The sequence below is a fragment of the Rattus rattus genome, chromosome 2 (genome assembly GCF_011064425.1).
Source record: "Rattus rattus isolate New Zealand chromosome 2, Rrattus_CSIRO_v1, whole genome shotgun sequence".
NCBI lineage: Eukaryota > Metazoa > Chordata > Mammalia > Rodentia > Muridae > Rattus > Rattus rattus.
The window spans coordinates 166,647,887-166,663,219 of record NC_046155.1 but is presented as its reverse complement, the minus strand read 5'-3'; the positions used below and the strand labels follow the sequence as shown (position 1 = coordinate 166,663,219).

At 53.2% G+C, this 15,333-nt stretch overlaps 1 protein-coding gene across 1 annotated transcript; it reads left to right on the top strand.

Moving 5' to 3' along the window:
* The first annotated feature begins 495 nt into the window (after positions 1-495).
* On the top strand, positions 496-4,899 carry Ppp1r14a (protein phosphatase 1 regulatory inhibitor subunit 14A). The gene is made up of 4 exons (XM_032894007.1): positions 496-874; positions 2,986-3,066; positions 3,518-3,550; positions 4,699-4,899. Exons 1-4 carry the CDS (start codon positions 674-676, stop codon positions 4,825-4,827), a joined length of 444 nt encoding a protein of 147 aa, XP_032749898.1. The 5' UTR covers positions 496-673; the 3' UTR covers positions 4,828-4,899.
* The last annotated feature ends 10,434 nt before the right edge of the window (positions 4,900-15,333 follow it).

Here is a 15,333-nt window from a genome sequence, read left to right as displayed (position 1 = left end):
GACGAATAGATGGGTGGATAAGTGCGTGAATGAGTGAGTGGGGTAAACTAAATGATGATTCAAGTACTTGCTTAGCATCCCTGAGGTCCTCGAGTCTGTTCCGATCACCTTCTAGTCGAAAAAGAAAGAAAGGAGGAAAGAACGAAAGAAAGAATGAAAGAAAGAAAGAGAAAAAGTTGTTCCTCAGGTCTGGAATCGCGTCACTTAGGAAGTGGAGGCAGGAGGTTTAAGAGTTCAAGGCCAGGCGTGGTTAATAAGTTTCTCTTAAAAAGAGAAACTTCAGGGGTTACTCCAACCCACCCCCACCCCCACCCCCACCCCAACCCCTGTCCTGTACAGCTAAGCCCCGGCGCCCCCGCAACACCCTTCGCTACCGCCAGAGGGCGTAACAGGGCCGACCCCAGAGCGTGTCCCGGGACCCCGCCCTGAGTTGCGCGCCCCGGAGCCCTCTGAGATGGGCCCCCACCCCATCTGTATCCCCGCAGGACCCAGAGGTCGAAGCCTGCACATTAGCCTGCACGCCTCTGTAGGAAGGGAAACTGAGGCCCGCCGGTCGGAGTGGGGCGGGTCCCAGAACACGAGCCCCCGCCCCCGGTGGCCCCGCCCCACCCCGGCCCGTTAGAGACCCAAGCGCAAGGCAGAGCGCAAAGTGCAGACAGCGGGCGGCGGCGTGATGGCAGCGCAGCGGCTGGGCAAGCGCGTGCTGAGCAAGCTGCAGTCCCCTTCGCGTGCCCGCGGCCCGGGGGGCAGCCCTAGTGGGCTGCAGAAGCGGCACGCGCGAGTCACCGTCAAATACGACCGGCGAGAGCTGCAGCGGCGACTGGACGTGGAGAAGTGGATCGACGGTCGCTTGGAAGAGCTGTACCGCGGCAGGGTGAGACCCAGAGGGGCCGGGATTGGGGAACGGAGGTAGCCCGAGACCCTGCGACCTGCGACCCTGCGACCTTGGTGACCCCAGTACATGCTCACTGGTGCACCGACAGCGGCCTTTGCTAGGAGGATTCATGCCCCAAGGCTCTGGTCTATGCTTAGAGGCATCCAGCTTGTGGACACTCAGACATGCACTCAGGGTCCCCAGACGTGTGTGTCCAGACAACCCAGACAACTGGGAAGGAAGGTCTGGAGATGAGATGAGAAAGAAGGAGGGGGCGGGGGGCAGAGCCAACATATTGAGAGAACGGATAGGGACGGGGATGTCCTTAAGCCAAACATAGACATGGGGTGACAAGGGAGATAGGACAGCAGAGACTCTCAGCAGAGGAAGCAACAGTATACACAGATGACGGAAGTCACAGCCACTCACAGACACAGCACCAAAGTGAGCCGCACACAAACTCACAGGAACACAAGTGGATTAATTTAAGGGACAGCATGGCCTGGCATAGGCACAATAACGCACGCACAGCACAATCACCTCGGCGCCAAGTGAGGAGATGCAGCTGCACAGATACGCATCGGTTTCAGCCGCAGTGCTCCGAGCTCCAATACTATCTGGGGACACAAAGTGACTCAAGTTACATAGGGCCATTATCTGCTGTCAAAAAAAAAAAAAAAAAAAAAAAGGTCTCACTGCCTACAAACCGAAGGGCAGATGTCACAACTACACACACACACACACACACACACACACACACACACACACACACCTTGACGCACATACGCACGCACGCACGCACGCGCGCACATCTGTGGAAATTACACACGGAACTGGTAAAAGTGTCCCAGGAACACAGAGTGTTAGAAACCAAGAGCTGGGCCAAGAATGCTTGTGATGTCAGCACTGGGGAGGTAAAGGCTGGAGGGTTAGGGGTTCAAGGACAATCTTGGATAAGGAGACCCTGTCTGAAAAACCCAAAGCAAATGTGGTACGGTGACGTACCTCACACCTTTTAGACCCAGCACCGGGGAGGCCGAGGCAGACAGATCTCTGTGAGTTCAAGGCTAGCCAGGTCTACAGAGTGAGTTCCAGGTCATCCAGGGCTACATAGAAAGACCCTATTTAAAAAAAAAAGAGAGAGAGATAAAGATGGTCCCTACAGCTTGCCATGTCTGACACGAGATAGCCACACTGGAGAGGCAGCCACACTGGGTACACTCAGGTCAAGTAGGCCAGGCACACTTAGATGCCAGAGGTCCCATCTCCCACATTGGACAACACCTTCACTTCCCAGTTGGACAGCAGGACTTTAGACTGGGAAAGTAGAGGCTCTGGCCCAGGATATCTGGGTCTTGTCCACAACATAACCAGATATCTTTTTTTTTTTTTTTTCTTTTTTTTTGAGCTGGGGACCGAACCCAGGGCCTTGCACTTGCTAGGCAAGCACTCTACCACTGAGCCAAATCCCCAACCCCACCAGATATCTTTTATACCACCACCATGAGGCCTTAGCCTTCCCTCAGAGACGATTTCTGCTAGCCAGCCATGGTGAACCTAGGTGGTCACTTCTCTGACCCAGCAGCCTGCAATGTGGCCCAGGGAGGCTTGACTGGCCCTAAGCCCAGAAGCCCTTCTTGTCCCCATGGGAAGGGGCCCGCCCCAGCTGGCCCCCCTCCCCCACACCACTGCTAAGACTTTCCCTTGAAAGGGCAGAAGCCAATCCCTCCCGAATCCCAGAATCTGACATTCCGAGACTGGACCGGGCCTGCTTTGCCGAGTAGGAACTGCAGCCAAGGAGAGAGCCCTGTGCCAGCCAGCCCCAAGGCCCCCGGGGCTGAGCCAAGGGTGCAGGCATCGGGCTGGTACCGGGACCTGGGCCTCCTCCCGTCCATCTGCCACTCCCCTCACCCCCCCCCCCCCCCCCCCAGACCCAGATGTTTGACTCAGTGGCGCTGTCCCTGCCTGCCACATTATCACTGCAGGCCCGGTCAGCTGGGTCCAGCTGGTCCCGGCTTGGTGAAACGCCTCCAGAGCCCTGGACAAAAGGCTGTGCGGTAGGGCACAGGGGGAGGCATGGGCTCTGACCAGCCCGTTCTCCCTGGCCTTAGGAGGCAGACATGCCAGATGAGGTCAACATCGACGAGCTGCTGGAATTGGACAGTGAGGAGGAAAGATGCCGGAAAATCCGGGTAGGTGCAAAGGAGAGAGTCGCCCCTCCCCCCAGCCCAGCAACTCACAGGGCCCTAAACAGGACAGCCCAAGATGACATGTTTATTAAACACTTCCTAAGCCAGACACTAAATCCTCCACAAAACACTATAAAGTGGGCACATTTACCACCGCAAGGAAAGTAAGACTTAGAGAGGCTGAAGTATTTGCTCAGGGTCACGCAGCTTGTCCAAAGTTAGGAGCCAAAATCAGACTGCCCTGCTGCCCTGTCCTTCCCCTCTGACCGCCCTGCAGAGGTGTGGCCTTCTGGAGCTGGTTACTCTCAGCGCCTGCTCGAAGCCACTTGGGCAGTCCACCTTGGGGCTGGCAGCCTTTTGTTTGTTCCCTTGGGAAAGGCGAGGGCCTCTGAGGGAATAGGTGTCATTTATTTACTGATTCTTTGTCTTTTTTTTCCTCTGCCCCTGCTCCCAGGGACTCTTGGAGGCTTGCGTGAATCCCACAGAGGTGAGTTTCTGGTCTTTCCGTGAGTGGACGCTCACTTTTATGGGGGTGAGAGAGGGGGAGGCAGGCCGTGGCCAGGATGGGTGGGGACAGGCCTAGGGGTCCCATCTCTGTCCTGCTCTTTGTCATCCCCATCTTCTCCCCCTCCCTCTCCTCTCCCTCCCCCCTCTCCCCTCCCTCTCCCTCCCTCTCCCTCTCTTCCTCCCTCTCCTCCTCCTCCTCCCCATCTGTCACCGGGATCCACAGGCTGCTGCCTCAGAGCCCATCCCCCATGGGGCTCCTGTTTCTGCCCATATGGTGCCTGTCCCTTGCTGGTTGTCTGGGGGGGCTCACCCTCTCTCTCCCTCTCTCTCCCTTGTGATTGTCTATACTGTCCTGGGATTCCCTGTATACCTCTTGAAGGGGCCCCCATCCCGCAGGTTCTGAAGCTGGGCAACACGGCCACTCCCACTTCCTTCCCAGCTTTAAAAGGGAAAATATTCATGGTTCTACCCTTAGCTCCTAGATGCCTGAGAGACAAACGTCACCGCCTGTCAGTCTGCCTGGAGCTGGCTCAGACCTGGTCTCTGGGGACTATTTCCCAGCCTGAGAAACATCTCCTCCTTCCTTCTGAGCCTGTGTCTGTCTATAAGTCTCTCTCAGATCGGGGTCTTTGTCTCCCCATCCCTATTTCTACCTTACTTCATTTTATGTGGCTGTGTGTTTTGTCCCCATGTCTGCCTGTGCACCACACGCATGCCTGGTGCCCATGGAGGCCAGAAGATGGCTTAGGTCCACTAGAGCTGGACTTACAGACAGTTGTGAGCTGCTGTGTGGGTGCTGGGAACTGAACTCGGATCCTCTGGAAAAGCAGCCACCGCTCTTAACCACTGAGCCACCTTTCCGCACCTTTCCCGTTTTTCTTGAGACAGGTTCTCAGCCTGTAAATTCATAGCAAGCCTGTGGTACAGCTACAGACGCGGGGCGTAATTTCAGCCTCCTCCAATCTTTCTGCCCACCCCTCCCCACTTTCTCTTGCTTATCTTAGGCCCCACCCCCTCCCCCCTTGGCCCCATATCCCACCCTGAATAAACTGTTGCCCAAAGAGACACAGGCCTAGGGGTGGGAGGCCTCCCCCCTGCTCTGTTCTCAGAATCCCACTCTGTCCCTAGGACTTCGTCCAGGAGCTATTGGCCAAGCTTCGGGGCCTGCACAAGCAGCCGGGCTTCCCGCAGCCCAGCCCCTCAGATGACCCCAGCCTGAGCCCCCGCCAGGACCCGGCTCACACTGCCCCACCGTGACTGCGCCCGCCTCTGCTCCACCCCCAACGCCCGGATTGTTTCTAAGTTGTATTTAATGGTTCCGTAACTGGCTCTGGTGTCTGGATTTTCCTCTCTCCCCCTCACCGCCCCCCCTTACCCTGGCCTTCTGCAGCCCCTGCCCTCGGTCCCCAAACCACAGCTGGCCCTGACAGACGGAGAAACATTCCTCTTGGCCACAGAGCCTGAGAACATACCCTACTGACCCTAAGGCGTCCTGGAGACTCGCATCCTGTCCCCACCTCCCCCATATGGACCCAATCCCAGCTCCTGGGGAAGGCCAGGGCCAGATCCCTGGGCCTCGGGGGATGTGCGCGGCCCACTGTGACCCCCGCCAAATTCCCATAGAGCATCACACAGCGATGAGGCCACTAGTACACCCTATGGAGAGTGTGGTTGGGGTGACTGGGAGCCGAGGCCGCAGAACAGCAGTACATGGCATTGAAGTGGGAGAGAAGAGCCCAATTCAGCCAGGGGCGGAGTCCAGAAGTGCACAATGGGCTTAGGTACCAGGGATGGGAGGAGCCATTGCCCCTTCTCCGGGCAAGGAGAACAATGGGACAATAGAGGGCTTGCTAGAAACCGCCAGTGAGGGGTTGGGGATTTAGCTCAGTGGTAGAGCGCTTGTCTAGGAAGCGCAAGGCCCTGGGTTCGATCCCCAGCTCCGAGGGAAAACTAGGGGCGTGGCTCAGCAGTAGAGCACCTACTTAGCATAAACAAGACACTGGTTCCATCCTCAACAGAGCAAAAATATCTGGGAGGGCTTCCTGGAGGAAGCAGCATCAAGGCAAGAATTTACACAGGTTGCTTCAACCATATCTGCAGAGCCAGGCAGGGAAATCTACTGATGAAGAATTACTGAGGCCTTCCGTACTTCTCAGAAGTGGAGAGTGGCTATTCACTACAGCCCGCGTGAGATTGAAGCTCTGACCCCAAAGTTTGGGTGTCTAGGGAAACAACTCACCCATCTTAGTGAGACCGCCCACCCCACGTGCTACCCAGCTGCCTGTCCTGGACCAGTAAGGAAAGATGGTTTAACATCTAGCTCTTCCTGGCTATCCAGCCCCGCTGGGGGCCTAGCTGTCTCCACACAGGTGGGCTTCTCAGCCTCCTCCTCCCTCAGTGCAAAGGACAGGGATGGTGGGTGTCGAATGGTTCTCATCACCTGGCCTCTTGTCCCGGAACACTGTCTGAGCCACAGAACTCTCTACTTCCTTTTCACAGAACCTGTTTTTGGTTCCTCATGGTTGTGGAGGTGACAAACCAGAGTTCAAGCCCTGGATGTTCACTGTGTCAGAGCTGCAGTTGTCTATAAAATACGCACAAGGTCGTCCCAGATGAAGACTCAGAGGCCCAGATCACCTGTGCCATTTGCTGAAAAGCTGGGACACGGCGAGCCCTGGGGCTCATCTCTTTACTGTTTGACTATGGGAGCCTTATCACCGGGTCATTTTTAGTTTTGGAAGAAGATTGGCTAAATGTTCTTTATTTTAAGATTCATGTATGTGAGTACACTGTCGCTGTCTTCCGACACAACAGAAGAGGATATCAGATGAGCCACCATGTGGATGCTGGGAATCGAACTCAGGACCTCTGGAAGAGCAGCCAGTGCTCTAACCGCTGAGCCATCTCTCCAGCCCTACCTTCCCATCCCCCATCTAATTCTTACTAGGGTGTTGGTGACTGTGCTGGACAGTTCTGGGAGATGATCCCGTGAAAAGGCACTGCAAATATATACATGTGAGGTCATAGCAAAAGCACCAGGAAGCTGCGTGCCTCTGTGGTTAAAAGCCTAAACTGAGAGCCAGGCAGTGCCAGCACACCCCTTTGACACCGGCACTCAGGAGGCAGAGGCAAGCAGATCTCTGAGTTCAAGGCCAGCCTGGTCTACATAGCTCCAGAACAGCCAGGGCTACAGAGAGAAACGCTATGTACAAAAACCTAAGCGGGGCAGTGTTCTGCAGTCCTGGCATTGGGGCAGAGGCAGGAAGACTGACTTCCAGGATGGGTTACATAGCCTGGTCTTTTCTTAAATAGTAAAGTACAGACAAAGAGGCAGCTGCTAAAGGAGCTGGCTGCCAAGCCCGAGGTCTTCAACTCAGGCTCTGGGACCCGCTTGATGGAAGAAAAGAACCAGCTCCTACAGGTTGGTCCTCAGACCCCCTTCACATGTGCACCTCATGCAGAAATTCAAGGCCATCCTGGTCTACGTAGGGAGTTTGAGGCTAGCTATGGCTAAGTAGTGAGACAGTCTCTCAAAAAAGGCTGGGCAGTGGTGGTGCACACCTTTATTCCCAGCACTCAGGAGTCAGGGGCAGGCAGATCTCTGAGTTTGAGACCAGCTTGGTCTACAGACTGAGTTCCAGGACCGCAAGCTACACAGAGAAACCCAGTGTACTCATATAGATGAAAATATATAAATAAACCTTTAACAGAATAAAACAAAACAAAAAAAGAAAATATCCCTTCCCAAAAGGAGGAGGGGCGGTGGAGAGATGGCTCAGAAGCTAAGAGAATTGGCTGCTCTTCAGAGGACCCCGGTTCAATTCTCAGCACCCACGTGGCAGCGCTCAGCCATTTGTAACTCCACCGTTCTCTGGCCTCTGTGAGCACCAAGTACCACACGTGCAGGCAAAACCCTCACCCACTATGTCTTGAGAAGTCCTGTCGCCTCCATGAGCTTCCGTGCCTCTGTCTGTAAATAAAGGTGATTAGAGCGGTGCCTGCTTCCGAGGGCTGTGAGGTTTCTGGAAGAGACAAGGTGTGCACACAGGATGAACGCGGTCGAGGTGGGAAGGGGGGACAGCCCCCCGCCCCGGAGATGCTCTGCGTCACGTGCGGGTGGTGTGCTGTCCCTGACGGTGACTAGTGACCCAACTCACTACCCTATCTCGCTGTGCCACGTGCCTCCCTGGGGACCCTCCGCCCCCTACCCGGCAGACAAATGATGAGTTTTCTTAGCGTCCTCTAACAGTCTCTGCCCACCCTGTTCCCCTTTCCTCCAAAGTCGTCTCACCCCCACTTGGATAAAAATCCATTTCCGGGGTTGGGGATTTAGCTCAGTGGTAGAGCGCTTGACTAGGAAGCGCAAGGCCCTGGGTTCGGTCCCCAGCACCGAAAAAAAAAAAAATCCATTTCCACAGCTGTTGAATTGGCTCAGTGACATCTGCCATTGACTATGACAAACAGCTCCATCCTCAGGACCCACGTGGTGGGAAGAGAGAGCCTCTCTGCGGTCGTCCTCTGATCTCCACACGTGCCCTCTCCCAAATAATTTTTTTTTTTTTTTTTTAAGCTTCAAAAAGTCAAGTGTGGGTATTTTTCCTATTAGTCAGTCTTTCATTCTTTCTTTTGTTCTCAGTCTGAGGATCGGTCTTTTTTTTTTTTTTAGATCGGGTTTCTTTGTGTAGACCTGTCCTGGAACTCACTGTTTAGACCAGGGTAGCTTTATACTTAGAGATCTGCCTGCTCCTGCCTCCTGAGTGCTGGGATGAAAGGCGTGTGCCACCACCACCCAAGTGGATCTGCCTCCCCCCCCCCCCCGGAGCTGGGGACTGAACCCAGGGCCTTGCGCTTGCTAGGCAATTGCTCTACCACTGAGCTAAATCCCCAACCCCTGGATCTGCCTTTTTGAAATGTTTGTTTGTGTGCCCGAATGTTTTGTCCACACGTATGTGGGCAGCACGTGTGTGCCTGGTGACCAAGGAGCTCAGAAGAGGGTGTCAGTTTCCTAGGACTGAAGTTATACATGGTTATGAGCCCCATGTGGGTGCTGGGAATGCAACCTAGGTCTTCTGGAAGAGCAGCCAGGATTTTTAATATCTGGACCATATCTCTCTCTAGCCCCAACATAAATATTTCGAAAATATTTTTAATTAATTAATTTATTTTATGTATATGAGCACACTGTCTCTGTCCTCAGACACACCAGAAGAGGGCATCAGATCCCATTACAGATGGTTGTGAGCCACCATGTGGCTGCTGGGAATTGAAGTCAGGACCTCTGGAAGAGCAGTTAGTGCTCTTAACCGCTGAGCCATCTCTCCAGCCCTTAAAAATATTTTTAAAATAATATTTCTTTATCTCTACTGGCAGCATCCGCACCTCCTGGCTTCTTTCCCACAGGCCCCACCACCCTGCTTTTCTGAGTCCCAAATCCTCCTGTCAGCACTGCCAAGGAACACCTGTTGTTAGAGTTAACCTGATTAAATTTCTTCCAAAGAATTTAAGATGCCATCAAAAGACGCATGAGTTTAATTGAGCTCGTTGCGCTCCTGGCTCCAACAGCGCCGGTCTGTTAGAAGTTGCTTGCTATTAGTGCCCCCTAGCGGTTATATTTACTAACTGCAACCTATGCAGACCAGAAGTCTCCCAGTGTCTTCCCCTGGTTATTTGAGTCTTTCCCTCCCACTCACCCACCCTCCCTCCCCATCCATCAGGCTATCTTTTGTCTTGTCTGGGTCCCATGTTGCCTAGGCTGACCTAAAATTTCCTATTTAGCAGAGGATGACCCTGAGCTCCTGATTCTCCTGCATCCGCCTCCCGAGACGCCGAGCGTGCAGCACCTTGCCTGTCTGCTTGAGTTAGTTTTAAAGCTATATTCCAAAGTAGGTGTGGGCCAATCCCAGAGCTCTGGAGGCTGAGACAAGAGCTCAAGTTCAAAGCTGCCCTGAGATATAGCAAGAGACAGAAAAACAAATGCTAGAGATGTCCCAATCCTGGGTTTGACTTTCGGCACAGAAAAAGAAAGAAAAGAAAAGAAAAGAAAAGAAAAGGAAGGAAAGAAGGAAAGAAGGAAGGAAGGAAGGAAAGAAAGAAAGAAAGAAAGAAAGAAAGAAAGAAAGAAAGAAAGAAAGAAAAGATTTATTTTGACTCAGTTTCCAACGTTTCATGTAAAGCCCAGCCAGCTCTGCTTTCTAGTCCTTGGGGTCTGAGGTGAGACAGGGCATGTTTCAGGAGGTTTATGAGCCAGAGAAAGCTACTCCCTTCCCCTCCTGGTGTCCCTGAAGCAATGCAAGATGGGAAGAGAGCAAGACTAAGACGTCCTTTGAGGGCCTGTCTTCAGTGACCTAGTGACATGCTTCCTCCTGATAGCTCACCTGGCTATTAAGTTCTCAGCGGATTGATCCACTGAAGAATTTTGTGTCCATGCTGAAACTCCAGGCTGCGTTGGGACTCTCTGTACTGTGTAGGCTGTTCTGGGACTTGCCATGTAGGCCAGGTTGGTTCTGAACTTGAAGTGATCCTCCTGCCTTAGCCTATTTAAAAAAAAAAACAACAACAATATTTTTATTGATTATTTGGAAATTTTCCATCTTGTACCCCACCAAACTCACTCATTTCCAGTCTGCCGAGGTTTACCCTCCACCCTGATGACCTCCCCCAAAACAGAGGAAGAGGAGCAGGAGCAGGAGGAGGAAGAGAAGAGGAAGAGAGGAGGAAGAGAAGCAGGAGGAAGAGGAGAGGAGGAAGAAAAGGAAGAGGAAGAGGAGGAGGAAAAGGAGGAGGAAGAAGAAAGAAAAATTTCAAGTCCAATTTGTGTTGCCCACATGCTCCCTGTAGCAGTCTCAAACTCAGTGGCCAGCCCCTTAAAGAGCACCAAGCCCTTCCATGTACGCCCCCACCAGACGCCATCAACTGTGAAACGATGCACTTAGGCATCCCCAGCACAGATTTGTTTTGTTTTGCTTTTCGAAACAGAGTTTCTCTGTGTATCCATGGCTGTCCTCTGTAGACTAGGCTCAAACTCACAGAGATCCACCTGCTTCTGCCTCCTAAGGGCTGGGACTAAAGGCGTGTGCCACCACCGCCGGGAACCTATCACAGGTTTTAAGCATTCTCTTCAGGGCTTCCTGGCTAGACTGCTTCCTTTTTGGATGTTGTCCCAGAGGCTTTCCCTGCTTCTCAGTCTCAGCTGTAGGTCTGCAGCCATCCATGCCGCTGCAAAGACACTTCCTTGGACTTTACAGTCAGCAGCAGCACGGACCATGACTTCTGCATGGTTTCTGGTGACAGCCTGGGCCACGGACATCCCCATGGCCTTTGGTGGTGACATGGATCACGGATATCATCAACACGACCGCCTATAGTACCAGAGAGCATGGCTTGCAGTGGCAGCATCTCCACAGACTTCAACAAGGCCTCCAGTGGGAGCACAGACCATGGACATCCACACAAGCCTCAGCTGCAGCTCAGATCACGGACACCGTGGTGGCCCTTGGCAGCAGCGCAGGCCATCGACGTGGTCTGTGGCAGCAATATGACCCACAGATATCAATATGGCTTCAGGAAGCAGCAAGGACCACAGGGCATCCCTGTGGCCTTCAGTGGCAACACGGGCTATGAACAGACCACGTCAGTGGCCTGAGCTGCCACCAAAGGCCATGATGGTATCTGTGCGGCAGGACAGGCCACACACATCTACAGGGACCTTGCGCATCAACCCTGGCTGGGGTGGCAGTAGGGACCTTGGCTGCCAGCCCTTCCCTCAGCTGTAGCACGGATCGTGGATACCAATATGGCCTCTGGGGGCAGCAAGAGACAGGGAGGTCATGTGGCTCGTAGGCAGAGCCTGTGCTAGCTCCAGGCTGCTGCACGCCACCCTGCTCAGCTGACCCTGCTCGGCTCCCTGATGGATTCATTGTATCCTTCTCCCAGCCCCTCACCACAATGGCTTCTCTAGTTCCACCCCTGTCCACCGCGCACCACACACTTTCTCCATCTTTCCCACCTCTCCTTCAAGTATCCATTTAAGTGGCACTGCTAACTGTAGTGCCTCCCACGGTATAAAACACGCACGGAGACACACATGTTTGTCCTCCCCAGACAGCTTAAATGCAAATATTCATTGCCGTCAGTCATCGGTCTGGCTCAAGGTTTCTGAAGCACCAGGAACACGGAACCAGACCGAGACTCTTACTGGATATCCTGCTGTGGCCTAGACTCAGGGTGATCTCGGGGCTAGTCAGGGCTTCCTGGTGTGGGATCGGTACCACGCACCTTCCTGCTTTCGATGTCGACAGCCTCCTCCACTGTCTCCCTTCAGAGCCTCCATGTCATGGGTTGTCTCAGGCTTCCCCAAACTGCACTGGAGTCCCGAGGCAGGTACTAGACATCAGAGCCACCTTCAACCACAACCATGCTTCTGGTTTTCATCTTTGATGGTAATCTGGTTCAGAGTGCTACAGCCAGAGCAGGTCTTTTCTCTCTTTCTCTCTCTCTCTTTTTTTTTTTTTTTAAACAGAGTTTCTCTGTGTAGCCCTGGCTGTCCTGAACTCACTCTGTAGACCAGGCTGGCCTCAGACTCACAGTGGTCCACCTGCCTTGGTCCACCACTGCCCCGACAGTCTTTGTGCTGGTGTTGCGGGTGTGTGTCATCATGCCTGTCTCTTGTTTACCTCCAGACCTGGCCCCAGGCTGGCACCTAGCCTGAAATCCCCTGCCTCAGCATCCCTCCTCCACCCGGCTCCATGCTGGGGTTATCCGAAGCTCCGTTTCTCTGCTGCAGTTTGCCAAAAGGAAACACACAGTTCTGCCTTCCACTCTTCCAGCCACAGGCTTGGGTTTCCTTCCGGGGACGCTAGGCTACAGTCACATCAGAAGAGCCTCAGCAGGCAGACGCTCCTCCACCACGCCGTGCCCCAGGGTTTCTCCCCCTTTCCTCCAGACACTCAGGAACACTCTGATGTCCCTTTCGGTCCTCCTGTTGGGTACCTCTGTCTCTCCACCTATTGGTGACTGCCCTCCCAGGTCACCACTCTCCTTTCTAGATCTGTTTGCCTTGTCAATTCCGACTTCCCTCTGCATGTCAAGCAGTCCCAACTCCCAGTTGTCTCTCTTACCTGCCCATGGCCTCCAGACCATCCCCTTGACACACCAGGTTGGACAACGTGGCCTCTCTCACATGGACTCCCAGCCCAGGCTGCCCTAGCTCAGGGGATCCCACCTCAGTCCCTCCAGTTGCACCAGCCACAGATCCAAGCCATCTTGTCATTCCCAAGACTAGCTCTCTTATGCATAAAGGCTGTCCATTTTGCAGAGCAGGCAGAATAACACTAGACTCTAGTCACATGGAAGCAGCTAGAGTTTGCAGATGTGAATGGGCAAATAACTTTTGCTGGGGGGAAGTGGTGGTGAGGGTTTTTTGGTAGCTTAGTCCGGTCTCTAAATTGCTATGTTGCTACGTCCTGGTGTCGAGAGTTGGCCAGACGGGCAGTGAGAGAACGAGGAAGGACAGACATTAGACACATTCAGACAAGCTGGGATCAAGTTGACTATGCTCGTTTTGGTGGAAGGGACCTTTACAACTCAGAACCTCAGCAAAGGGGGGGAAGGTGGGGGTGGCTCAGCTCTGTCTGTGGGAGTTCTCTGTAGGGGAGCTGTCTCCAGGCCTGCACTGCAGTCATCAGCCTGGGGGAAGCCTAGAAGCTGCTGTGGGTATTTTTGTTATCCTTCACCATGGGGAAGCCACTGCCCTGAGTATGAGGCATCGGGGACCTGAATATGGCTGTACCTATGTCAAAGAACACACACTCAAAGCTTCCTCAGCTCCCTCAGCGTCGTCAAGGATAATGGAGAACTCCTGCGCCTCCGATCTCCACCTCCCAAGGCCTAGGTTTACTGATGCACAAAACAGGAAGCGGGCTAAGAGCTGAAGCTTTTTATCCTCAGCCTCTACCTCACAGGTAGTTACCACCGTGCCTAGCTGTACCCAGGAGGCTGTGATACCGGGTGTGGGGGTGTGGGAGTGGGGAGCAGACCTGGTGCCTAGGCCTCGAATAGGGTCAGAGGTTCAGAATTAAGTCTGCATCTCCTTGGCAGCCCCCAATATTTGGGATGTGGCTTCTCCATCCCGAAACACAAGAACCTGCTCTTCAGGACAAAGACTGAGCCATACTGCCCTCTAGTGGCCAGTCCTTTCGGTTCCCGATTGAAGAGAAATGACCAACGGTTTAAGATACCTTTAATGTCAGCACTTGGGTTGAGGACAGAGACAGATGGAGTTTGAGGCCAGCCTGGTCTACAAATCTAGTTTCAGGACAACCAGGACTACACAGAGAAACCCTGTCATGGAAAACCAAAATATCGATGGTGATGGTGGTGGTGATGGTGGTGGTGGTGATAGCTTTGGTCCCTAGCACTTGACAGGATGGAGAGGTGTCATGGATGAAGGAGGTAAGAATACCAGGACCTTGCCCAGTGATCAGGACACATAGGTCAGCCAGAAACACAGAAACACATCAGCTTCACATAGTGGGGTCAGGAGCTCCTTAGGGAGATCCCATAGTACTCTGGGATCCCACTAGGGATCCCTTCCTCCAACTTGTTATGCAACCAAAGCAGGCCTTGAATTCCTGATCCTCCTGCCTCAGCCTCTGGAAAGCTATGATCATCATGCCCAGACCCCTACTAACCTTTCTCTCTGCCCTGAAGCTACAGCCCAGGGCTGTCCACTGGGTGAAGTCCTTACTACAGCAGCTGAACCCGCCCTCAATTTAGGCTGCCCCAGATGTGTGACAGCACAGCCGGCCACCTTACTACTTCTGCCTGCTGGGTTCGTCTTCAGAAATGCACAGGGGACAGGGGAGTGGAGGGCAGGACTAATTTGAGATTTTGTCTATTTATTCAAGCAGTGAGGACAGAGCTATGAATGAGACCACAAACCCTTTGGAGCCACCATTCTTCTCTCTCTCTCTCTCTCTCTCTCTCTCTCTCTCTCCCTCCCTTCGTGTGTGTGTGTGTGTGTGTGTGTGTGTGTGTGTGTGTGTGTGTTTGTTTGTATAGCTAGCCTTGGCTATTCTGGAACTCGCTCTATAGACCAGGCTGGTCTCGAACTCAGAGATCTACCTGCCTCTGCTTCCTGAGTGCTGGGATTAAAGGCATGTGTCACCACCACTGAGGACCAGCGTTCTAATGAGTGGAGTGGAGGCAACAATGGACTAAATGGTTAAATGTGTCTATAGTATACATATATATATATATTATAAATGTATATATATGTATATAGGTATAAATATTCAGAAGGAAATGTACTATTAGCTCAAGACCAACCTAGTCAACTTAGTGAGACCCTTTGTCCAATAAAGAGTAAAAGGCCAGCTAGTGAGATGGCTCGGTGGATAAGAGCATTTCTCAGCAACCCTGTAGACTTGAGCGCTGCCTCACACGGTAGGAGAGCGGGCCTCCCGTGTGTGTTGCTCTCTCGCTTCCACACAAGCGCCACGCACACAGTAGGGGTGCTGAGTGGGCACACATGCATTCGCACATGCACACAAAATCAATGTGTCAAGTATCATAAAAAGAAGTATGACAGGTGGACTGGCAAGCCAATCCTGAGCCCTGAGTTTATTCCCAGGCCGCACACCCTTGTGTAATGGGATTTGGTGATGGGTGTGGCATGCTCTAAGGAAGAAGGGCTTGGAGGATGAATCTCTCTTGGAACACACTGCTTTCTCTGCGGTGGCCTATAAGATCTTACACCATCCGCGT